The following is a 26,447-nucleotide window of genomic DNA, read 5'->3' as shown; positions in this document are numbered from 1 at the left end:
GTATAGCTTGTAATAAATCTATGTGCCATTAAACTGTCAAAGGTGTTTATACCGTTCTTTATGTTACAGTCCATCCTGTAAATGAATGTGTTCTATATATTTTAAAACTACTGGTCACATGGATGGAATGTTGTTCCTCTTACCTATATGCAATAAATGGTGGAATGGCAATATTTTAACACCAAAAGTGTCTCTCTTTTCTAGCTTTTAAAGTTAGGTCGTATGTCATGGCCATTGCCTGCAAGGATGTGATTTGTTTTGTGAGTGTGTGGGGCTTGGCATTATCATATATGGCTAATTCGTAGCCCATCAGTCCTATCCATGGACACTTTAATCAGCTAAGAATGTTTTATATATATATATATATATATATATATATATATATATATTTACAGTATGTAATATATTACTGATAATACATTTATAATACAAAGCTAATCTACAAATGGTAAACCACAAGCATACATCATTTTATAACCCAAGAACCAAAAACATTTTTATATATTACAGCTTACCAGTGCATAGATGTAGTGGCTGCATTAGTTTTATTTTTTTCATCCTTTAGCTAGTTTCACCTGATTTTTTTGACAGTAACACACCTCCTGTTCATCCTGTCATTTACTGTACTGTACCAATAGAGAAGCAGCTATGTCACCCCAGGGAAGGATTACAGAACACCTCCCCCTTTCGCTATAACATGTTGTGCGTATTTTGTAGTTCGCTGAAGAAAACTGTTGAGGGTTGATGACATTTACTGAGATCTCAGTCCTGTTACAAACACACTGCTTTTCTAGCAGAGGCGTCCCTAGGGTTGGTGTCACCCGGCGCAGTAGCACTTGGTGACACCCCCACCAACGATCCCAGCAGAATGGATCGGATCTGTGGATTGAGCATAATGGATCTGACTCTGATCCATTATGCTCAATCCGCAGATCTGATCCATTCAGCGGGGATCGCCGACTTTCTTTACAACTTACCTTTTCTTGGAGCGGGTCCGGTGTAAGATGTTAACTTTTGCATAGCTGTGGGGGGTGGACTGATGGAGAGAATATATGTACAGATGTTAGGTGGGGGCAAGATAGGCCTCTCTGAGATGAGTTTTTAGGGATTGTAACGTGGACAGAATAGGAGATAGTCAAACAGATTGGGGTAGGGAGTTCCAGAGAATTGGAGAGGCTCTGGAGAAATCCTAGAGGCAAACATGGGAGGAGGTGACAAGAGAGCTAGAGAGCTGGAGGTCTTGAAAGGAACGAAGAGCCGGTATTTTGAGAATATTAATGATATATCTGGGGGCAGAGTTGTAGATGGCTTTGTAAGTTGTTAGTATCTTGATTTTAATCTGTTGGGTGAGCGGGAGCCAGTGGAGGGGTAGCCCATGGTACTCTTCATTGGCAGCTACTGTACTCAGACAGCCACAAGCTGCCTGAATACTTGAAAGCAACTGCATTTTAGGCCTCATGCACACAGAGCATCTAGAAAAGCCCCTCTGAATCCCAGAAATACTAGCAGGAAAATGTGGGATAAAAACCGCACTAAAAAGACACATATTGCACATGCGTTTATACACCTATAGCATTTGAGCATAAATGCATTCTGTTGGCTAGAACATTAATTTATTTTGGCCATTGGAATGCAATAATGCTCAAATGCTATACACACCTAGCATGTCTGTGTATCTAGGCACGTTTAGACGCGTATAGCGTTTTTTTTGCTCTTAAACTCCTCTTTAAACATTCCTGTGCCTGTAAAGCACCTGAAACTGGGTTAGATGTATTAGACAGCAATTGAAAATGTTGCCCTAAAGTTGATGTGTTGAAAGCAGAACAAATGGGCAATCATAAGATTTGAGCGACTTTGACAAGGGTCAAATTGGAATGGCTGGTTGACAAGGTTAGAGTAACTTCAAAACAGCAGCTCTTGTAGGATGTTCCTGGTGTGCCGTGGTCAAGACCTACCAAAAGTGGTCCAAGGAAGGAAAACCAGTGACCAGGGTTATGAGTGGATAATGCTCATTGATGCACGGGGGAGAGAAAGCCTGTGTATTACACTCCAATAGAAGAGCTGCTATAAATCAAATTGCTGATAAAATTAATGCCGGTTCTGATAGAAAAGTGTCAAAACACACTGTTCATTGGAGTTTGCTTTGTATGGAGCTGCCTAGAAGCATACCAGTTAGGGTACCCATGCTGACCGGTGTCCACAGAAAATGGAAGAAGGTGGCCATTTCTTATGAATCACATTTTCTTTTACATCATGTGAATAGCCAGGTGCCTGTAAGTCACTTACCTCTGGAAGAGTTGGCACCAGAATGCACTATGAGAAGAAGGCAAGCCAACATCGGCTTGAAAGATCTGCTACTGATGGCTTGTTGCCACATACCACAGCATACCTTTAGAGGACTAGTGGAGTCCATGCCTCTATGGGTCAGGGCTGCTTTGGTGGAAAAAATGGGACCTCCTCAATATTTGGTAGGTGCCCATAATGTTATGCCTGATAGGTGTAAAATCAGTGTGAAAATTAGGAACGACAAGCAATATAATGCCAACAGTGATTGATTTTTTCATGGCTTCCCTACCGCAAACTGAAATGCAACTAGTTGACATCCTTATTGCACATTGAACATTTATTAGTGTGAGGAGGAAGACAGCTACAACCCAACACAACATGTAGAAACAGCTTTTCTGAAACACAGCCACAATATTTTCATTGAAAGTAATATTTCTCTGAGGACAGCAGCCAATTACACATAATTATTTGCTGTGTTGAGAGATCTATGAAAGGAAGCTGGAAAATGTGAAGTACGGAGGCCGGGGATGCTAGTAAACAATGAGTGAAGGAATATGGAGGTTGATGTAAACAGACAAAAAGATAGGAACGTCGCACCCCTCCCTCAGGAGTGCCCGGGAGAATGTATTCTTGATTATTATTATTATAACGAAAATAATTATATGTTAAGAGTCACAACTATGAGCCACTGCACCCATGGGTGCGGTTCTCCTGATGGAACAATTTGTCTTGTGTAAAAATACCGACTTGGCACGGTTTCTTTCAGACTTAACCTAGCTGTGCCTAAAATGCAGGTACTGCCACCGTTGTGCATAACCCCAGGCTTTGTCACCTCAAACAGCCTAGTAATCTGGGGACAGATGGGCTTCTGTGTTTTGATTGATGTCAGGGAAACTTTGTAACTGATGTATGTCTTATGTGACCTCAAACGACTGGAAATGACAATACCTGTGACATTAAAGTAATTAAAGTGCATGCATCAGGTTGTGGAAGAAATGAAGGAAATGTCATAAATGTCATTCTGCAAGCCTTTGGTATTTATCTGTGAAAGAGCTGGTGCATTGTCACCACTCTCCTTCCCTCTTGTCATTAACAAAAGGGACGACTGGGCAGGTCACATATAAATTTGGGCAATGACAAGCACTTTGCAAGAACTTTGCAATCATCTATCAGTATTCTGGTTGTTTATATCTGACTGTTTGCTACAGCTAGCCATATCATAATTTTGAAAAAAAAAAAAAAAATTATAAGCAGAAGTTATCATGAGTGAATACCCAATTGTCAAAATGACCAGCAGATCTAGATATGTAAGCCAGCCATAGATGGTTTGAATTTTGGCCAGTCCCTGCTGAACTGGCCAAGATTCGATCCATGTATGGGCAGATTGATTGTACCCAAGTCGATCCATCGACTGACTTGGGTACAACCAGCATGTCGGATGCATGTCAGCGGCTTTAGTCGCTAGCAATAATCATTGTGTTCTCCCGGCAGGAGCAACTTTCCACGCCCGCCAGCAGGGAGAATATCATAGCTCTGCAGGAGGGATTCCCCCATCAACACTGACTGTGCTGATGAGGGATTCAAACTCGTGGTTGCAGGAAAGAAAATCACATCATCTATGGCCTGCCTTAGGCAGCTGAAAACATATGCTAATCTCAATATTTCCTTGAGCTTGGCTTTGCCTCTCCAGTCTTCCTGTTGGTAAGTGGTTACCCATCACATCTCAAAAGGCAGGAGGACCAAGCCCAAGGTGAAGCTGAAAAGTCAGGTAATTTCACTGTAACTGCTGCTTATGTGTTTTTTCATCAAATGCTTCAAATGCTCAATCTGAATTGTAACATCTATTCTGTCCCCAATGGGGCATCCTAATCACAGGACTGTTGACAAACATTGTGGCAGGCTGATATACAGGTAAGTGTACAGCTGGAGCAGGGAAGGGTGGGTTACTGTAATTTGGAGTGGGGTGGGAGGGTGCAGAAAGGGGCTGTGAAAGCCCACTTATCCTTTATCCTGGGTTCACGCTTGTGCGGTGCGGCACATCGCATGTGATTCACACAGGAACTGCACCGCATTCCTGTGCAAATCACATGCGATTTCTGTTCAGTGCAATTTGAGCCGTACATTTTGTATGGCTTAAATCGCACCGCATCCGCACTAAAAAAGTGCGGGACCCTTTTTTAGTCCACACCAGAATCGGATTGCATCGGATCACACCCATGTGATCCGATTCTGCACATCACACCGCATTTTGCAAACTGATTTCAGGATGTCGTTAACTTAACATACACACCCACAGGGGTTTGTATGAACAGGGTGCGATTATGATGTGGTGCGGAAATTGCACAGAAACCAGTGCAAATCCCGCACTGCATCAGTGTGAACCCAGGCTCAAAGGATATTACACCTTTCATAACATGTTAAATATTCAGGGTGTAACATGTAACATGTTACGAATGGACCTGCACCCTGCACCCCCCCCCCCATCCCTGTTGAGACAGCTAGTGGGGGATCTTCTCCCCCGTTAGCTGTCACAATGTTAAAATGTTAATTAACTGCCATGGCGCTGTGTAGCACGGTGGTAGTTCATTGAATATTCCTGTCAGTAAGTATCTGCTTGCCCGTATGAGATATACAGGAACACAGAAACACAGACAGGTCTGCAGGAGACCTGCATAGTGCCAGCAATCTGCTGATCGCTGGTGCAATGCTTTAGAGGCTCCAGAAACCAAAAATATTAAATGCACAATTTTTTACCTGCAAAAAATGTGCATTTATTATTTTGTGTTAAAAGGTGAACTTATCCTTTAAGTTTCAAGCAAAGATTCCTGCTGAGTCTGCCAAAGTCACCACCCAGCTCAAAAACAATTATCGGCCTAACAGTCACTGTTCAGGCATTGAGGCCAAAGTAGGTGCTACAGATGCCTGAATGCAATAGCCAGAAGTGAAGATCCATTCACTTTCGTAGCGTGCGTGGAAGAATAGATTAATTTGCCAAATCCGATCCATATGTAGCCATTCCTGTTCGTCAAAAGTCAATTGTTAGATCGACTTCTGTCGAATGGGAATGTTGGAAAACTTTAGTTTTTTTTTTTTTTTTTAATTTAAATATTTATTAAATTTTTCATGTTAATACAAAAACCCAAAAAAAGGGAAGTAATTCTCATATAAATAGACATTTATAACATTTCTACCTTTCCCTTACTAAAAATTCTTTTCTTTCCCCTCCCACTACCCCCCCCCCCCTCCCACCCCTCTTCCCCCCTCCTCCCCCTCTGCAGACTCTGGCCCATTCTATTCTTTTGAGGCTTATTAATTTTTTGTTAACAACCTAGTTCATATTTTTCTATATTTCTCTTTCAATCCTGCTCTTTCCCACTTTTCCCATCTCCTGGAATAAACTCCCATCTTATCTTCTTGCATATGGTATGATCTTTCCATTCTACCTATCTGATTTACTCTATTAATCCAGTCTATCTCCTTCGGTACCTCAGCTTTCCACCAAAACTTGGGTGTTGGAAAACTTTAGTTGATCAGTCAATCGCTGCAGCCGCCGATCAGTGTATTCTGATAGCAGAATCCCACTATCAGAATACAATGTCCCGGTGGGGTAGATTTCTCCAGCCACCTCATTTGTGCAGATCTAGGAATCTTTTCTTTTTTTTTTTTTCATTCAGCCCACTGGCTGAATGAAAAGAAACAAATCATTTATGCCAAGATTAAGTTTCTGGCACATTTATAATTGCTCCTTTTTGCACTATATGATGATAGCTATAAGTCACTTGTCCATTTTTATTTCGAGTTGAGAGTTATGTACCACAACAAGCAATCGTCAAACCCAAGTGAAGTATGAAAGTTGAAGAATTATCACGTGACTATTATTGGCTGCTACACAGCAATGCAGACAATTCTTACTAATGACATGTTGATAAATGAGATCCATTGACTGGGAAAGCTCAGATGTTCTAGACTTGACCTGCAGTCATATATGAACAATTCTACCTTAAGCCTGTAGCAAACTGGTCAATGCAGAATTTGTGAATGCTATCATCTGAGAAAGCACTATTTAAAATGTAACCTATATATATTTGGAAAGTGATGATGTCACACCTGGGAAAGATCTAGCATTTATACAAAACTGCATGAAATAAGTCACGACTTATTGTAAAAGTGTCATGTGGTAGAAATCCAGACAGTTAAAAGCAGAAATCTGTTTGGACACCATGGAACTGGTAACATTACTAATTACCTTATATTTATATGACCTGTAAGTGGAACCTAGTGACTACAAAACAATGTAAAATTACATTAATGAACATGCAGCCAACACGACTAAATCATTTCTGCCTTATAAACCACAACATTCCATTAGTTAGTGGGCCACATGTGACTTGGAGGGTCACATTATGTTTCCCAATGGTCACATTGTGTTTCCCACTTTGTTACCTAGTGGAAAACACCTAGGTTCCTTGATGATAGATCAGCATATAGTGTAGTAAATACATATAAACTGGTGCTCAGTGCATACTCACACAGAGAGGCCATTTCTTTTGGCAAATCGGTAGGAAAATTTCTAAAGAAGCTTCCATTGGCAAGCATTTCGAAAGGCGGGGAACTCCTGATGCCTCCATTGAACGCAAATGGATAGACAGACTGGGGAAATCCATTGACATGACCGATTGGTGCACCGGATCCACATAAGCGCTCCTTGCTGCTGTTTGCCATGGTGATATGATATCTCAATAGTCAAGGAGCACCTCCTCAGGCAGATATATCTTGTCTAGTTGTGCTGCGATAAATCCATCCTGCACTCTTCTGGACATGTGAGGAGTGATTTAGTGGCCGAGCTGTACACTGCAGTTTCTCACATATTTTCCTGAAAAAAAAAACACAATAAATTAGTGAGTTTTTATCTATAACTCAAAGGCTTGCCCAAGCTTAGATTTCAGTGGTGACAGCATGTAGGCTATGGTGAAATGTAAGAAATGAGGAATGTAAGATTGGTCGTTACCTGCTCATTAAGCCATAAACCATTGTCCTCTACTAAACTGACATTAGCAGCAAAATTTCACTTTTGTGAATAGGAACAATACAACATCATCACAGCAAAGTACAATACGTACAACTGAAGCTTGCAATTTACCTACAGCTAACTGGTGAATTATGTCCCTATAAAGTATAACCTAGTTGATAAATATTAGCATCAACACAATTAAATGAATATTAAAACTTAACAATTTTCTCCAGCCTTCAGTTTTTTCATCATTTTGGGTAGGACAGAGGAGATTTACAGGGATTAGAATCTTTGTGAAGTTTCACTGCTGTCTGTGACCCTGTTGTCGAAAGATGTGAGGAGCCTTCCTGGCCAGCAGAACACAATGAGTACTATTAGTGGCTATAATCGCTGGCAGTAATTGAATGTATAAAAAATCTGACAAGCTGACTGCACCTAAGTCGATCGATGGATCGACTTTGATAAATCAGCCTGCCTATACATGGATCGAATTTTGTCTGGTTCTTGATGAACAGACGAATTTTGATCCATGTATGGCTGGCTTAAGTCATGCTAAGAGATGCCCTCAAGTCCCAGGATCACACAACTACTGCATCCAGTTTGAAGGCATTCCTTTTTTCCTTTTGGATTTTTAATGTATTTTATATTATGCAACAAAAGAAAAGACATATTGTAAAGGGGGCAAGGAACACCCCAAATGCCATGGTAGGTGGGAACACCCCGAACATCATAGTAGGTGTGAACAGAACCTTCAATAGAAGCCACGAGACTTTTATCTGTAACCAAAATAGAACCTCTTGGTGAAGTGGCCAGGAAAGGCAATATGATGCCTTAGATCTCACACTAAACATACAGTGCAGCTATGAGATTCACAGAACACTAGTTTATATGTTACAATTCAAGAAATGAAGTGCTATTTTTCAGAGTACTGATTAGGCACAACTTACATTTCTAGATCTAGAAAATCTTTTCTTTTCACTTTTTAAGTTTAGTTGCACTTTAACCACTTGCTCTCCTGAGGATTTACCCCCTTTCCTGACCTGGCCATTTTTTGCGATACGGTGCTGCATTTCTTTAACTGACAATTGCATGGTCATGCAACGCTGCACCCAAATTAAATTTATATCCTTTTTTTCTCATAAATAGAGCTTTCTTTTGATGGTATTTGATCACCTGTGCATTTTTTATTTTTTGCACTATAAACAAAAAAAGACCAACAATTTTGAAAAAAAACCTATATTTTTGACTTTTTGCTATAAAACGTGTCCGGTAAAAAAATTTAAAAAATCTAATTTTGTCATAAATTTAGGCCAAAATGTATTCTGCTACATGTCTTTGCCAAAAAAATACCAATACATGTAAATTAATTGGTTTATGTGAAAGTTATAGCATTTGAAAATAGCGGTATATAAACTGGAATTTGTTTAACATTTTTTTGTTTACTAGTAATAGCGGCGATCAGCGACTTATAGTTGGACTGTGGAGGGTATTCTGACATGGGGGGAACTGCCTTGGTGTCACTGACATCCCCAGTGACACCAATACAGTGATCAGTGCTAATAAAAAGGACTCACACTGGGCAGGAAGGGGTTAGCATGTGGAGCGATCAAAGGGTTAACTGTGTGCTGTTTTACTATGTGTGCTGTGTGTGTTTCACTGTAAGCACACTACTTTGTATGGCTCTGCTATGCAGAGCCATACAAAGCAGTGTGCTGGAGCTGACAAGGGAGAGATCTGTATTGTTTACATATAGGTCTCTCCCCTGTCGGAAATCCTTGGAGATTGCTGGGTGTCGACAGGGAATTACCGGCCAGGACCTGGTGATTCACAGCCGAGGCCGCGAATGGCGGCACGGGTAGGGCGTGTGCGTGCCCCCTACCCAGAGTTGTTAAATCACATATATATGTGATTTTGCACACCTATGCAGCCCTGTAGCGGTATTTCTGCTATAAGGCAGTGCGGAAGCGGTGTCTAAATGTATATCAACATTCATTCCCTAACATCCACACATTACAAAGATTTGTTTAGTCTTATTTCCTCTTAGGACAAAAGGGCATTTCAATTTTATATTAGCTTTAAAATGAAAAAAAAGTGATGTTTCCCACATGATACTATAAAAATAAAAGACCGCATACTCATTGCTATAATTGAAACATACATGTGATCATAAGGAGCTGGTATTTTAATGTAATTTCTAGTACCGTAATATGTACTCCTGAGAAATTCAGGGGTCATAACCAATTTTAATATGTCTGTATTTGGCAACTGGACTAAGAAGAGGTTGCCAACAGACTGATAATAAGCAGAATCACTCATTCATTCATTGATGCAACGATTGTCCAACACGCTACAAAAATCTCCATAGAAAAGGAAACAGGAAACTGTTGATAGTCATAAAGGGCACAGTACCATTTGTTGGCCACGTCAGGTTGAAAGTTTGCCTTGGGTCCCAACAGTGTGCCAGTGCTCCAATAAATTGCCAGGGCTAATAATTGAAGCTGTAACTTTAACAATTCTTCTCCCAGGTTATTTTGTTAAAAGAATTGATCAAATAGTTTCCACCAATATGGGAAATCTCTGTGACCAACCCTCGCAATTGCTCCCTCTTTGGAGCTGTTCTTCATCCTATTCAATATAACTCCGCGTGACAAGACCCTATGGAGTGTTAATTCAACAGCTGCGGCCCATGCACTACCCAGTACCCAGCACTACAGAATACTAATTGTAGACAAAGTATTCTTATTTCTTTATCGTACATCACAGGACACAGAGCACTAGTCATGACTATGTGGGTTATAGGCCACCTATAGGTGAATGGACACTGGCTGACCAATCAGAGAGGGAGGTCCTCCCTTATAAAACCCCTCCTATACAGGTAGTACCTCAGTTTTTTTTGCCAGTATATGTAAGGTGTATGGTTATGGAAAGTGTTGCTGTGCTCTTGAAGCGTACCTGAAAGTCCAGAACGGTTCCATTAGAGAATCAGGGACTTTAATGGGATCCATTCGCAAGGCTATGAGCTAAAATGGATGGTGCCCAAGCCTTGCTGGATAAGGACTGGAGGGAAAATGAGAGGTGTTGTGACTGTGAGTTTCCACCAGGGGGAGTGCTCACTGTTGTTCCCGAGATGTGCATGCTCTTTTTGTTGTCGGCCACTATAGGGAGTCTGGCCGAAAATGGAAGTCGGACATATTTTGTTTATCTGGAGGCCAGGACACACGTGGGCTGCTGCTGCTCATAGATCTCTATTCAGTAGGGGCACGTGGGTACTCCCCTGAGGGAGAAGTGTGGACCAGTCAGTCAGGAGCCGCCTTTTGTGGCTTATAAGGCAGCATTTGCATTGAGTGTTTTTACTTCAGCACACTACTTGCATAACTGTATCATTGTGTTCTGTGTTTACTATTGGAGGTGCACAGGTTTACACTATCTGAAGTGATGTCTTCCAAAAAGAGTGGGGGAGGTGCAGCAGGAAAGGGCACTAATGTACCACCGATGGGTCCTGAAGAACCTAGCCGAAGGTCCTCTGTAATATCCTCTCCTGACAGACCAGAAGTGACTGGATAGTCTGAGCTGCTGTGTCTCTCTGGCATTGTGGCTGCTTCTGGGGCTTCTGCCTCAGCATATGTAACCAAGGATGATCTTGCTTCAGCCTTAGCGGGTTTAGAAGATAAGATCGCTGGGATGATTGCATCAGTTTCTCAGGGGACTAAGAAGTGGGGTAGATCCCCATCACTAAAATCGCCAATCTTGGAGCAGGAATGGGTGGAGCCTGAGGATGAGGAAGAGCTGAAGGAAGGTTAGGCAGTAGAATTTCTGTCTGAGGAGGCACAGCCTGAGGAGAAGCAGGAGGTCTCTGCCTCCCAATCTCAAGAGTTTTTTAGTCCAAGAGCTCAATGATATGGTACAGTCTGGATTCAGGCTACTTCCGATAGAAACCTCTGAGGTTACTTATTCTTCGATGGGCTCTTTGAAGCTTTCACAGAGTACTCGGGCCTATCCGGGGCATCCTCTTGAGGAGCAAATTATGTATGCTGACTGGGATCACCCAGACAGGGTTTTTGTTCCACCAAAGAAATTTTCTGTTTTGTACCCAATGGAACAAAGGTTTGTTAAGAAATGGGGGTTGCCTGTAGTGGGTGCAGCTGTTTCATCCCTGAATAAATCTTTAACATGTCATGTGGATAATGAACAGGCTTTCAAGGACTCAGCAGATAAGAAGCTGGAGTCTCTCCTTAAGGCCTACTTCTCCCTGGCAGGTTCTGCCACACAGCCAGCTGTAGCAGCTATTGGCATTTGCTAGAGTCTTTCTGACCGTGTCAAGCAACAGATTAGAAGACCATCAGTGCAGGGGGAATACTATGCCGAGGATTTGGAGGAAGTTTTGCATGCTTTGTGTTTTGCAGTTGATGATCTTAAGGATTCAATTCAGCAAATTTCTTGCTTGGCCCTGTTATCAGTGCACATGTGCAGTGTTTTGTGGCTGAAGAGTTGGTCAGCAGAACTGCCATGCAAAAAATTGTTGGCAAGATTTACATTTCATGGGGAACGGCTGTTTGGGGAAGATTTGGACAAATATATCCAAACGATTTCAGGGGGTAAAAGTACTCTTCTACCCTCTAAGAGGAAATTCAAACGCCCTTCTTTTAAGGTGTGAGGGCCTTTGGTTGCTGGGCGCTCATCTACCAGGCAGTCGTTTCGCCACACACGTTTACAGCCCATGGCATTGTAGCTGATCTCCCTGGACATGGATAAAGAGAAAAAATGATCAAAGACTGCAACTAACTATTGTTCAAATGGTGGATAAAGAACCTCGATCAACTTCCAGACAAATTCAAGCTGACCTTCAGGCACAGGGTACAACTGTGTCAGCCTGCACTATACGTCACTATCTTAATGAAAAGGGACGCTATGGTAGGAAGACCCCACAACTGACACAGAAACATAGAAAAGCCAGATTGGAGTTTGCCAAAACTTACCTGAGAAAGCCAAAATCCATTTGGGAATATGTGCTGTGGACAGATGACCGCACAATTGTCAGTTAAAGCAATGCAGCACAGTATTGTAAAAAATAGCCTGGTCAGGAAGGGGGGTAAATCCTCTGGAGGGGTGTAAATAAATATGAACAATGTGACCCCTGGGTAGACTTGCTGAACATGAAAGAATTTCACAAAAAAATGTGTTTTATTTTATCACGTAAACGATGGACTTCTCTACAGTAAAATGCTAATTTAGTGGCATTATGGTGAATGGAAAACTGACAAGCTTCTTTATGGATTCTCATAAGATGTTCATGAAAACATGGAGACCTGAATGACATACAATTGTCCACAAATTTTTGAAGTGAATCACAACACTTTTACACTTGTTTAGAAATATGAGCCCTGAGGTAAGCATCTCTCTTCTTATTATCTCCCTTTTTCTTGCCATTTTCCTTTACTTCACTTAATGTCTATTTTTTGGCTTCATTTTCCATTGTTTCCAAGCTTACTGCACCTTAAAAACCAACTCCAACCAACTTCAACCAAGCCTTTTTGTTGATAGAGTCAGAACTTGTGAAAAGTTTGGTTGCTTTCTATTCCAACCAGGAACAAGGATGAGTGGGAATGGGTAGCACTGAGATTGAAAGACAAAAGAGAGCAACAAAAACCTGACAGATGTGCTTATCCTTACCAATCTGCTAAATAAATGTATTTTGCATAATATACAGGATCTGTTTCTGTTTGGTTGGTATCCTATCACTTTCTGTCCTTGTCACTGAGACAGGAAGTGAGGGTAAATTTCCCCACCTGGGAAAACCTAACAAAGCTTCTAACCCTTTGTCAGAAGTTAGGGTTTGCCTTCCATCTCTTAACTTCATTTACTAAAGCTGCTAGTAAAGCTGACCATATATTATGCAAATTTTGGCCAGTTTCTAATTAAATAAAATTCACTACATGGGTGGCTTTGTTGCCAATCTCCTGCCCAACATCCTTCGATTGAAGAATCAAAGGAGCCGGGCATAAAAGTGATAGCATCTGATTGGACAGACAGATATTCTGACAGGCACTGTTGCCAGCTGTCAGCTTACTTTAGGCACAGTGGAAGATTCATTTATCTGTACTATAAAGTGTTAACTAGTTGCCGACCGCAGATAGCCAAATGACGGCTGCACTGCGGCCGGCCAGTTCTGAGTGGACGTCATATGACGGCCTCCCAGAACGCGCTCTCCTGCGCGCCCCAGGGGGCGCGCACCCGGCGATCTCCGTGATCGCTGTGTCCTACGGACACAGCTGATCACGTGATGTGCTAAAAGGCCAATCGCAGCGGCCTTTTACCACGTGATCAGCGGTGTCCAATGACACGCTGATCAGAGGGAAATGCATGTGCCGGTTCTCGGCTGCACTTTCCTCACACTGTCAGATCGTGAGGAAAGTACTGCAGAGAACCGGCAGTTGTCAGAGCGGGGATCGGCACCGATCATCAGGGCACTGATGATCAGTGCCCTGATGATCGGTGCCCAGCAGTGCCACCCGCAAGTTCCGCCCACCTGTGCCCAGCAGTGCGCCCACTAGCTCCGCCCACCTGTGCCCAGCAGATCACCCACCTGTGCCCAGCAGTGCACCCACCTGTGCCCAGCAGTGCACCCACCTGTGCCACTCTGCAGTGTCACACACCTGTGCTCAGAAGTGCCACCTACCTGTGCCCAGCAGTGCCACCCACCTGTGCCCACCCACCTGTGCCCACCAGTGCCACCCACCTGTGCCCACCCACCAGTGCTGCCCACCAGTGGCACCCACCAGTGCAGCCCAGCAGTGCTACCAGTCTGTCCCACCAGTCAGTGCCCAGGGGTTGTGCCAGTCAGTGCCGCCAGTCAGTGCCCAGCAGTGATGCCAGTCAGTGCCGTCTATCAGTACCCATCATCAGTGTCACCTATCAGTGCCGCCTATCAGTGCTGCATATTAGTGCCGCCTATCCGTGACACCTCATTAGTGCTGTCTATCAGTGCCGCCTATCCGTGCCACCTCATTACTACTGCCTATCAGTGCCCATCAGTGCTGCCTCATCAACGTACATCAGTGAAGGAGAAAAAATACCTGTTTGAAAAATTTTATAATAGTTCGAATTTTTTGCACTTTTTTTATTTATAGCGCAAAAAGTAAAGCGCCCAGCGGCGATTAAATACCACCAAAAGAAAGCTCTATTTGTGAGAAAAAAATGATCAAAATGTCATATGGGTACAATGTTGCATGACCGCGCAATTGTCAATCAAAGTGCGGCAGCGCTGAAAGCTGAAAATTGGCCTGGTAAATAAGGGGGTATAAGTGCCTGGTAGGCAAGTGGTTAATGAAGGAAACTGTTAGATTTTTTAGTTTAGGCTGCAGGAAGAAAGTATAATATCTAACTCTGTATAGAGAGCTAAATTCTCAAAGCTTGGCTTTATCATCTTACAGCACTGCGTGTTTGTGACTGTACAACCTCATTCTGAATAGCTGACAGTAAAATGACAGATCAAGATTTTGCCTTCTATTCATAATTAAAGGCTAAGTTAATCTTTGGAACATGTTACATGTTCCACCCACATTTAGGGTGAAACATGTAAAATGAACAATGGAAAAGAAACCGCTCCAGGTGAGTGAATGACCTCACAGCCCATCCACACATATCAATTGGTGCCGGCTCGATCCCTGATCGTAGACACTTGCAGAAACAGAGAAGGCTGGTCTCAGGTCAATAAAGTTGTGCATAAAACATTATTTATTGGATTCTTCAGAAGGTAAATAAAACAGACATTGCAGCTCCAATAACAGACACAGAATAGTAAACGTGTTTCACACAAAAATGTGCTTAATCATTACTTCTCTGTTTCTACACGAGTGAAACATGTAACATGTTCCAGCTCCTGCCCCCCTCCTCCTGATCCCCCCTCCCCCTTGTGACAGCGGGTGGGGGGTTTTTTTCCCTGCACCCGCTGTCAGCAGTGCGGCTGTGTGGGGCTCCACCCACACAGCCATGTCATTCATTCACAAAGTCCTGTAAATGAAGAAACTACAAGTACCATCCACCACTGTGGCAGACAAACGTGTAGTTTCAATGGACCGCTGGGGCGCTGATGAGCGTTCTTATATTCCACTGAAGTGTCCTCTGGCTTTCAAACAGTCTGCACAGAGGTACAAGCTGAAAGCCAAAGGACATGTCTGCAGGAGCCCACATTACACCTGTGACCTGCTGGAAAAAATAATAAATGCGTTTTTTTCCTGAAAAAATATGTGTATTTATTATTTTTTCTATAAACTTATCCTGTGAACTTATCCTTAACCGGTTCCCCACCATCCTATAGCAGAAATACTGCTACAAGCTGGCAAGGCTACGCAAAATCACGTATATATACGTGATTTTGCATTTCCAGGTAGGGGGCGCGCATGCCATTGGCAGCTACAGCTGTCGATCACCGGGTCCCGGCTGGAGATTGCGATCGCCGAGGAACAGTGACAGGGGAGACGTCTGTGTGTAACAACACAGATCTCTTTCCTGTCAGCACCGACATGCTGCTTTGTATTGCTCTGCATAGCAATACAAAGCAGTATGTTTCCCTAGTAAAACACACACAGCACACATTAAAACAGCACACAGCACATAGGTAAACCTTTGATCGCCCCACATGTTATCCCCTTCCTGCCCAGTGTCATTAGTACAGTGTCAGTGCTTTTTATTAGCACTGATCACCGTATTAGTGTCACTGGGGATGTCAGTGGCAGTTCGTCCGTTACCCTCCAGTGTCAGAATGCCCACCGCAGTCCCGCTATAAGTCACTGATCACTGCCATTACTACTATAAAAAAGATAAAAATTCTAGTATGTATAACGCCATTTGCATTTATTGGGATTTTTTTAGCAAAGCAATGTAGCAGAATACATTTTGGCCTAAATTTATGACAAAATTTGATTTTTAAAGTTTTTTCACTGGAAATGTTTTATAGCAAAAAGTCAAAAATAGTTTTTTTTTTTTTCAAAATTGATGGTCTTTTTTTGTTTATAGCGCAAAAAAAAACCAAAAACAAAAAAAAACCCACAAGTGATAAAATACCCCCCCAAAAAAGCTCTATTTGTGGGAAAAAGGGATATAAATTTCATTTATGTACAGCGTTGCATGACTGCGCAATTGTCAGTTAAAATAATTCACTGCTCCTAGAAGCTAAATAGAAGTGTTATCCTATATGTCCATACACAACTTCTTTAGACTATTAGCATTTTTTGAGCTTCAGCAACTAGGAAGAAAAAAAAATTGTTTTGTAGAGTTTTTCGGAGCATTTTTCCAGCAGAATAAAATGCTAAACGCTGCTAAAAACCACTATTACAAGCGTTTTTTATCCACTGTTGAACTTAAAAAACGCTAGTGTGCATGGAGCCTGAATCTGACATAGATGACTAGGGTTGAATGGCCTGCCAATACAGATGCCGGTGTGTATTTGTATTTTGTGATGACAGGAGTTATTATTATTATTATTATACAGGATTTATATAGCGCCAACAGTTTGCTCAGCGCTTTACAATATAAAGGGAGACAATACAGCAACAATACAGTTCAATACAAGAGGGTTAGGAGGGCCCTGCTCCTCGGAGCTTACAATCTAAGAGATTGATGTGTATACATATTCTCTTACTGTAATGATGTTTGACGTTTGAGCCTTGACGCTTGTTTGCAGAGCTGGATCGGGGGGGGGGGGGTGCTGGGGTGAGCTGTGCCCCTCCCCCCCCAGATTTTGATCTTGCCCCCCCAGGACCAGTGGCAACAGCAGGGTGAACCCTATAATGAAGCACTGAAGCCCAGCCCAACTACCACAAAAGAATAAAATGAACGTTTGTTGAAACTTTGCACCCCCAGATCAGACAGGCTAGATCTGGCCCTGCTTGTTTCTAACTTTTTTTTTTGTATAACAATAAAACTTGATTATACAAAAAACTCCATTTCTATTCATTTGGATGGCGACAAACAGAATATAATGATCGTTAATGCATGATCTTTTCTGCCTCCCTTGTTTAGTGTTCAGAACTTTAATAAGAACTGACTGAAACTAAAGAAGTTAGGCGCCAGCTGTAATTTTTTAGAAGCATTGGCTACCTGGCTCCAGGGATTTCTCCAGCCCCGTATTAGTCTGTTGAGGAACAGAAAAAAAAAGTTGTGCAATGTGTGTGCCATATGACTGGCCAATGGAAGACATTCACAGAAATAATGAGAACACACTTTCCATGTTCACATAGGAGGCTGCTTAGAGGATAGGGATTTGGACTTGGTGTGCTCTTCTCTGCTGCCGTGCTCCTTGTGTTTCTGCTCTACATGGAGCCACGCCGAAAGCAAACCACAAAACACTGGACACTGCAAAGTACCTAAGTCCCCCCCCCCCCCCAAAGAGATGCAAAAAGAAGCTTTATTGACAAACCTACAATTTTCGCCCGGTTGCCTTTATCCGCATAGAAAAAAAGAGTATATTATTTTCCTTAGACTCAATGTAATATAATGCACAAGGCAGTACACTCTGTACTCTTTTAAACAAAGTGAATTCTAGAGTGTTTGTTATACTTTCTAATCTAATTACGGAGAAGCTGAACGTAACTTGCAGAAACATTAGTCCTGGCTGACTAGAGTAGACGACTCCATTAACCCATCGCACAGAGGCAATTTGTGAAGGGTTAAGTCCTGGCAGCGGCGGCAGCTGAATGAGAGAACAGGGTGTGGATCTGCTTTCTGTGTGTTTTTTCCCCTTTTTGAGCGGCGTCCAGACTCGGTGGAAATGTGTGCCGCATGCACCATATGATTTAAATCAGCAGTCTTTTTGGGCTGTGAGATAAATAGCGCTTATGTTCTCACTGCCAGCGCTGGGGCAGGCTTGGCTCCCACCGAGCTGCAGCCTTGGCTGTACCACCCCGAGGGCAGAAACTGAGCTCAAATATTCCACATGGAACTCAAAACCACACTGCTAACTCACAACAGGCTCACTCTGTCCCTGTGCCGTCCTTACGCTCCCCCCTACCCTGTCTGTCACCCGCACCCCCTCCCTGCTATTTCCTTCGCTGGCTCTTTCTCTTTTTCCACATCCCTCCTTATTCTCAGTCTCTACTTCTCACTTTATAGCTATTCTGTCTTGCGCTTTCTCCTTCTATGTCACAGACCTGAAATGCCTAGGTGTAAAAAAAAGGAATACAATACTTCCCTTCTCCCTCTGCTCACCCAGAACACCATGGTATATTCTGGGTCCTTTAAGCTCCATTCACACTTGTGCGACTCCAAAGTTGCACTGGAAATCGTGGGACTTTGGAGTCGCACAAGTGTGACTGGAGCTTAAAGGACCCAGAATATACCATGGTGTTCTGGGTGAGCAGAAGGAGGAGGGAAGTATTGTATTTCTTTTTTTACACCTAGGCATTGCAACTTTAAGGCCTCATGCACACTGGGCGTTTTAAAAAACGGCGGCAGTGTTAGCTGTAAAAAGTTGCGTTACAAACACACATTTTTCTGCATTTTTCAACTTTTTTGCATTAGCGTTTAGCCACATTTTTCCACATTGACTTGTTTTACACAAAAAGAAAAAAAATAAACATTTTGGCTCAAAAACACAGGTTTGCCGCAGTTTACTGCATTTGACCGTGTTTACTAGCGTTAGAGCATTTTTACAGCAAAAAAAAACACTTCTCTTGAAACCCACAAATTCTGTTTTTTTTCTCAGCCAAGAACACACCATGTGTGCATGGACAACTAAGATACCATGCTGGGTTGTTTACTGGCTGTAGAAAAAAATACCAGAAGCCAAAAACAGCAGCTGTAAAAATGTCCAGTGTGCATGAGGCCTTAATGCGACTTTGATGCGACTTGAATGTCAGCGTAAAGTCGCATCAAAGTGGATCGCAGCAACTTTGAAAAGGTTCCTGCACTAAACAGGTGCAGTTGAAAATAAGGGTCTGTGAATTGTCATGCAACTTTATGTCTCCAAAGTCGCATGATAAGTCGCACAAGTGTGAATGGAGCCTAATGTTTTGGTCACATCTGCGCATTCTGTGAACGTGTAGAATCGCACGTTTCTGCACGTGTTCACGAAAAACACAAGTTGTGCTTGCAGTGCCAAATTGGTAAAGGCACCCCAATGCAGAAAGCATACAAGTGTTTGTAATACACAAAAACACACAAACAACACAGTAACAAAATGCAGAAACCAGAATGCGGCAAACAGCTGCATGAGCTACTGGCTGTACCTGTCACAGGTAAGGTAACCCATTTAAAGCAACAGGCTGTGCTATGCATGTCGTACGGAAAACGTGCAAAAAGAATGTGCGTTTAAAATACGCTAGGTTTGAATGCAGCTTTAGTCCTTGTACATACATCAGGTGGCATTCTGCACAACTTTCAAAGACTTTCCTGCAAAAACAAGTGATAAAAACTGAGGAGCTGCACATGGTGCTGCAGGTAATATTTAGCTAGTGCGACATTTCCATTCTACCTTTCACATGGGTGGACCGATTGGGTCCGCCTGTCCGTTTTTCAGGTGAACCCAATCAGACCATCTATTGTTCTCTATGGAGAGGAGGATTTAAACGAACATCCCTTTACACCAGCCTGCATCCGATCCACAACCAGATCTAGGGGTGTGCTGGGGCGGGCTGTGCCCCCCCCAGATTTTAGTTGTGTCACCCCCAAGCCAACCCAAACCTGCCACTATACTGCCTAAGCTGCCACTATACTGCCCTAACCTGCTACTATACTGCCACTATACTGCCCTAACCTGCCACTATACTGCCCTAACCTGCCACTATACTGCCCTAACCTGCCACTATACTGCCCTAACCTGCTACTATACTGGCACTATACCGCCCTAACCTGCCACTATACTGCCCTAACCTGCTACTATACTGCCACTATACTGCCCTAACCTGCCACTATACTGCCCTAACCTGCTACTATACTGCCACTATACCGCCCTAACCTGCCACTATACTGCCCTAACCTGCTACTATACTGCCACTATACTGCCCTAACCTGCCACTATACTGCCCTAACCTGCCACTATACTGCCCTAACCTGCTACTATACTGCCACTATACTGCCCTAACCTGCCACTATACTGCCCTAACCTGCCACTATACTACCCTAACCTGCTACTATACTGCCACTATACTGCCCTAACCTGCTACTATACTGCCACTATACTGCCCTAACCTGCTACTATACTGCCACTATACTGCCCTAACCTGCTACTATACTGCCACTATACTGCCCTAACCTGCTACTATACTGCCCTAACCTGCTACTATGCTGCCACTATACTGCCCTAACCTGCTACTATACTGCCACTATACTGCCCTAAGTTGCCACTATACTGCCCTAACCTGCTACTATACTGCCACTATACTGCCCTAAGTTGCCACTATACTGCCCTAACCTGCTATTATACTGCCCTAACCTGCTACTATACTGCCACTATACTGCCCTAAGTTGCCACTGTACTGCCACTATACTGCCCTAACCTGTTGCTATACTGCCCTAACCTGCCACTATACTGCCCTAAGTTGCCACTATACTGCCACTATACTGCCCTAACCTGTCACTATGCTGCCCTAAATTAACACAATACCATCCTATTCTGATACTTTACCGCTCTAGTTTGACATTCTACTGCCCTAGCCTGACACTATACTGATCCCAGTTATACTTTGTGTGGGGAAGAGGAGCTCTGCTGCCTGTACCCAGGCTGTGTGCATTGCAGGGATGGGAGAAAGAGCTGTGCCCCTGTCCTCTGCCCTGCAAACAGTGACCCCCTGTCCTCTGCCCTGCCAGCAGTGACCCCTGTTGTCTGCCTTGACATCTGTGAACCCCTGTCCTCTGCCCTGCCAGCAGTGACCCCTGTCCTCTGCCCTGCCAGCAGTGACCCCTGCCATCTCCCCTGCCAGCAGTGACCCCTGTCCTCTGCCCTGCTGACCTCCCATCCTCTGCCCCCCCCTGACATTTTTTACTGCACCCCCACATCGGGCAGGCTAGATCTGGCCCTGATCTGATCCACTAAAAACAGACAGATGGGGGATCCGTTCCCCATCAGTCTAGTGGATCAGATCAGATGACATTTGGATGTAAATGGACATGCAGTGCGTTTACATCTGACCACCCCATAGAGAACAGTGGACTTTGTACGTTTATGCTCTGCACAAGTGGAGCAGACATGGATCTGTCATCTGCCTGCTTAGCGTGGATCAGTGAACAGATCCTCTGCTGTGCAGGTGGATCTGCTTGGTGGAGTCTGCCCATGTGAAAGGAGTCTAAGGCCTTATTCACATGGATGCAGCATGCAATGAGGAGTGACCGTTAGTCACAGGTGTTTGTGCACATCCACGGGAAGCAGCCAATGCATGCATTTTACACATATCCAAGCGGCTGCATGTGTACAGGAGCGCATGAGTTGCCCTTGACAAAGGCAGTTTGTTTCCAGGGCCATGCGTCGGTTCCTGCATGGATGTAATTGCTTGGATGTGCATAAACCCACGGTGTCTGTCAAACTGTCATACAGACTGCCGCCTGCAGCTGCATGTAAACACCCCCGTCATGTATGACCCTCTTCCACCATGTAAATGAGGCATGAACAATTTTTTGCTGAGGAGAGCACTGGTACTGGCATTGGGAACAGCCATTGCATGCCTTCTTTTAGGGCCCACTTCCAGCACTTGACACAGTGTAGCGTGTTGTGGTGCCTTTAAATTTGAATAGCATCCCAACACTCCAATGCAGCGCAGCATAACATTTTGTGTTGGAGCACACCTCCATTCACTGATGTGAACTATCACTGCGTTGTAGCATGCTGCATTAGGAAAACGATGCATGTCAGACTTTCACGGCATTGCATTGTGTTGGTGGCCCATTCAAAATGGGTTGCCTTAATACAATGCATTTTAACGTGCAGATGCTGAAAAGCACTAGGTATGTTGTCACTGAATAAGGCGTTATTCTACCGATAATTCACTGAAGCCATTTATAATTTTCTAGATAGGTGAACTATAACAGTAAAGAACGCTGCACTGAACCCTCCTAAAAGTGTATCTTTGTCCAAATCTTCTTTTTTATTTCATTTTGGATACAGAAGAGAAGGGTTTAAAGTTACATTTAGCTAAAAAGCCCAGCTAAATTGTGCAAAAACACATCCGAAGTCTCCCAAAAGCGTATGGGAAAATGTGTTATGAAATGTGTTTGATGAAACCAAGGTTGAATTTTTTGGCCATAATTCCAAAAGATATGTTTGGTGCACATCACCAAAAGAACACCATACCCACAGTGAAGCATGGTGGTGGCAGCATCATGCTTTGGGGCTGTTTTTCTTCAGCTGGGGACTTAGTCAAGGTAGAGGGAATTATGAACAGTTCCAAATACCAGTCAATATTGGCACAAAACCTTCAGGCTTCTGCTAGAAAGCTGAACATGAAGAGGAACTTCATCTTTCAACGACCCAAAGCATACATCCAAATTAACAAAGGAATGGCTTCATAAGAAGAAGATTAAAGTTTTTGAATGGCTCAGCCAGAGCCCAGACCTGAATACGATCGAAAATCTGTGGGGTGATCTGAAGAGGGCTGTGCACAGGAGATGCCCTCGCAATCTGACAGATTTGGAGTGTTTTTGCAAGAAAGAGTGGGCAAATATTGCCAAGTGAAGATGTGCCATGCTGATAGACTCATACCCAAAAAGACTGAGTGCTGGAATAAAATCAAGAGGTGCTTCAACAAAGTATTAGTTTAGGGGTGTGCACACTTAGGCAACCATATTATTTTAGTTTTTTGTTTACTCCCCCCCCCAAAAAAAAAAGATTTCAGTTTGTTTTTCAATTGAGTTGTACAGTTTATAGGTTACATTAAAGGTGGAAAAAGTTCTAAAATGATTTATCCTTGTCTCATTTTTTCACATCACAGAAACCTGACAGTGGTGTGTAGACTTTTTATATCCACTGCATGCATCCATATGTTGGGGTGCCCGTGCTCATGTCACTGAAAGAGGTAAGGGGGGTGGACATAAACATCAATACGCCACACATATGCGCTCATGATGGCTGAGGAGTCTGTGCTGAGAGTGTGCTTACTGCATGCTCCGAACACAGTCACAGCTCCTGTTCTCTAGTTATGATTGGAAGCTGATGGGAATAGGCTCCCAACCATGTGACGACTGACAGCCAGTGGTCATGTGATCGGGAATTCTATCCTGTCCCCCTAAGACCCAGTCCAAGGGTTGTGGTGGGTGGGCAGGAGGGGGTTAATGATATATTAATGATTGCAGGGCTGCATTAATTTATGTCTTTTATATCTGCCTAGAGTTGAGCTTTAAATTAGCGAAGGTCACAAGCCAGAAGTCAGGATAAGCCAAATTAAGAAAGAGGTAAACAGGAACCAGAGGACAAGCTGAGGTCAAGCCAGGAGTTCGCCGAAAGAATAATACCAGGTACACAGAAAACAGTAACACAGTCATGCAGTTATTAGAGCTTCCATTGTCCATGAAACTCCTTGGTGTAACTAGGAATGATTCCTCCACAGCTACCACGGGAAATTATAAATTAAAATTGTAATATTTTTTATAATTCCATGATTCTATTATGCACTATGGCAGTTCTGGCAAGCTGAATTCACCAAACAGCCACATGCTAAATCTTGAAGGCATTTAAAAATATAATTTCCCCTTTCCACTTTGGTATTATTTCCTTCCAGCATGTCTTCTTTGCTTCACAGACCACAGTTCCCAATGTCCACGCTAGCTATAGCCCTGTTCTAGAGTGTCCATTGAGAATGAAAATGCACTTACTTTAACCACTTAAACACTGGGCATTTTCACCCCCTGCCCAGGCCAATTCTCAACTTTCAGGGCTGTCACATTTTGAATGACAATTGCTCGGTCATGCAACACTGCACCCAAATGACATTTTTATGATTCTATTCACACAAATAGAGCTTTCTTTTGGCGGTATTTAATAACCACTGGGTTTTTTATAAATTTTGGTTTTCATTTTTTTTGTAAATAAATTTAAAAAATACCAAAACGTTTGTAAATAAATATTATTTCTTCATAAATTTAGGCCAAAATGTATTCTGCTACATTTCTTTGGTAAAAATAACTCAAATCAGTGTATACTGTTTAGTCTGTGTGAAAGTTATAGAAATCGCAAACTATGGCATATACACTCACCGGCCACTTTATTAGTTACATCTTGCTGGTGCCAAGAAAATATCCCCCACACCATTACACCACCAGCCTATTGATAAAAGGCAAGATGGATCCATGCTTTCATCTTATTTACGCCAAATTCTGACCCTACCATCTGAATGTCACAGCAACCAGTCTGCAATTCTCCTCTGATCTCTGACATCAACAAGGCATTTTCGTCCACACAACTGCTGCTCACTGTATAGTTTTTCTTTTTTTCGGACCATTCTCTGTAAACCCTAGAGATGGTTGTGCTTGAAATTCCCAGTAGATCAGCAGTTTTTGAAATATTCAGACCAGCCCATCTGGCACCAACAACCATGCCACGTTCAAAGCCACTTAAATCCCCTTTTTTTTCTTATTCTGATGCTCAGTTTGAACTTCAGCAAGTCATCTTCATCACGTCTACATGCCTAAATGCATTGAGTTGCTGCCATGTGATTGGCTGATTAGCAAGTTGGGTTACCAAGCAATTGAACAGGTGTACCGAATAAAGTGGCAGGTGAGTGTACATCTGAAAATTAGTGGTGCACCGAAATGAAAATTCTGGTGCCGAAACCAATGACGAAAATTCAGAATTCATGTGGCCGAAAACTGAAACCAAAATGTCTGTATATGGGGGTGGGAAGGCTCAATTTTTTTTTTTATTTTAATGTGTATTTGTATTTATTTTTTTTAACCTATGATTTTATTGCTGCCACATAGGGGACCAATAGTCCCTTATGTGATAGTATATGAGTGACAGGACGGGGAGAATGACTGCTATAGTGAAGGGGAAAAAAAGTTAGTAATTACATTAAAAAACCAGCAGTGACATTTAGCAGTAGCTCACTGTATACACCGCTCTTCTCCTGCCTTTAAACGGCGCCCCCCCACATTTGCAGAACACACAGCTCCCTGTATCAGCACCTGTATTGGCTAAATGTTTTCTATTGGCAAAATGCCGATAGGGCTATTTTCAGTCGATATGTTTCAGCCGTCGAAATTTCAGTGCATCCCTACTGAACGATCAATCCTGATGTACTGCCTATCTCATTTCTTGAGCCCCTAAAAATGTCAGGATAGTACAAATACCCCACAAATGACCCATTTTTGGAGAGCAGACAGTCCAAAATATTTAGTAAGAAGCATGGTGAGTTTTTTGAAGTTTTTTGAGACAATTTATTGAAAAATGAACAAATGAAAAAAAAAATGTTTTCTACAGTTTTTTTGTTTTACATACTGTCACCAGTGCAGTTCAGTGTAGTCATATAATTGGTGTGGCAGTGATCAGGGACCCTGACTGGTGAAATATATAAAAAAACAAAAAAAAGATTTTTATATAATTGAAAACATTTTTTCTCTTTTATTAGTACATTTTATTCCATTTCTTTTTTACATATTGTGACCAGAGTAATACCACTCTGGGGAGATCAAGATCAGGATTTTTTTTGTACACATTATAATTGCTTATAACAATGAATAAGTGTTATAAAAAAACATTTTTACTGAATGAAATCGATTCATTCATGGTGTTTTGATATGATTAGCTGTGATTGGCCACAGCTAATCACATAGTACAGATGAGCTGTGATTGGCCCTGTCTGAACCATGTGATCACTGTGACCAATCACAGCAAGCAACACAATTGTACACAATGAATGGCATGAATGGAAGTCATGCATTGTGGACAACTGTCATGTCATCCACCCTGGGCTGTTCTCTCCACCCTTACATACCACCCTTAAGAGGGATTCCGGGCAGATCGTCATTGATTTATATACTGCGCATTATCTATGCGTATCTGGTGAGTGCGCACTTTAACTATTTGTTTGCCGTTCACATGGATTGTTGAATAACAGAATACCAGGATTTACAGTGTCACCTTGGGTCGCAATTTCGAAAATATCTATATAATTTTTAATATATGTATGGGCTTTTAATGATATTATCTGCTTTTTATTGAATATAGATT

The 26,447-nt window shown here is 42.6% G+C and overlaps 1 protein-coding gene across 1 annotated transcript in view; it reads right to left on the bottom strand.

Annotated features, from left to right (window-relative positions):
- Window positions 1-26,447, bottom strand: part of RARG (retinoic acid receptor gamma) — a 263,440-nt gene that overhangs the window by 165,897 nt on the left and 71,096 nt on the right. The window contains exon 2 of the mRNA XM_089691462.1: window positions 6,816-7,159. Within this exon, the coding sequence (XP_089547588.1) occupies window positions 6,816-7,008 (193 nt within the window). The 5' untranslated portion in view covers window positions 7,009-7,159. The remainder of the gene's footprint in view (window positions 1-6,815; window positions 7,160-26,447) is intronic.

The sequence above is a fragment of the Staurois parvus genome, unplaced genomic scaffold (genome assembly GCF_062004578.1).
Source record: "Staurois parvus isolate SC_StPar_1 unplaced genomic scaffold, SC_StPar_1.0 ptg000562l, whole genome shotgun sequence".
In the NCBI taxonomy this organism is placed as follows: Eukaryota; Metazoa; Chordata; class Amphibia; order Anura; family Ranidae; genus Staurois; species Staurois parvus.
This window is presented reverse-complemented; position numbering and strand designations above follow the sequence as displayed.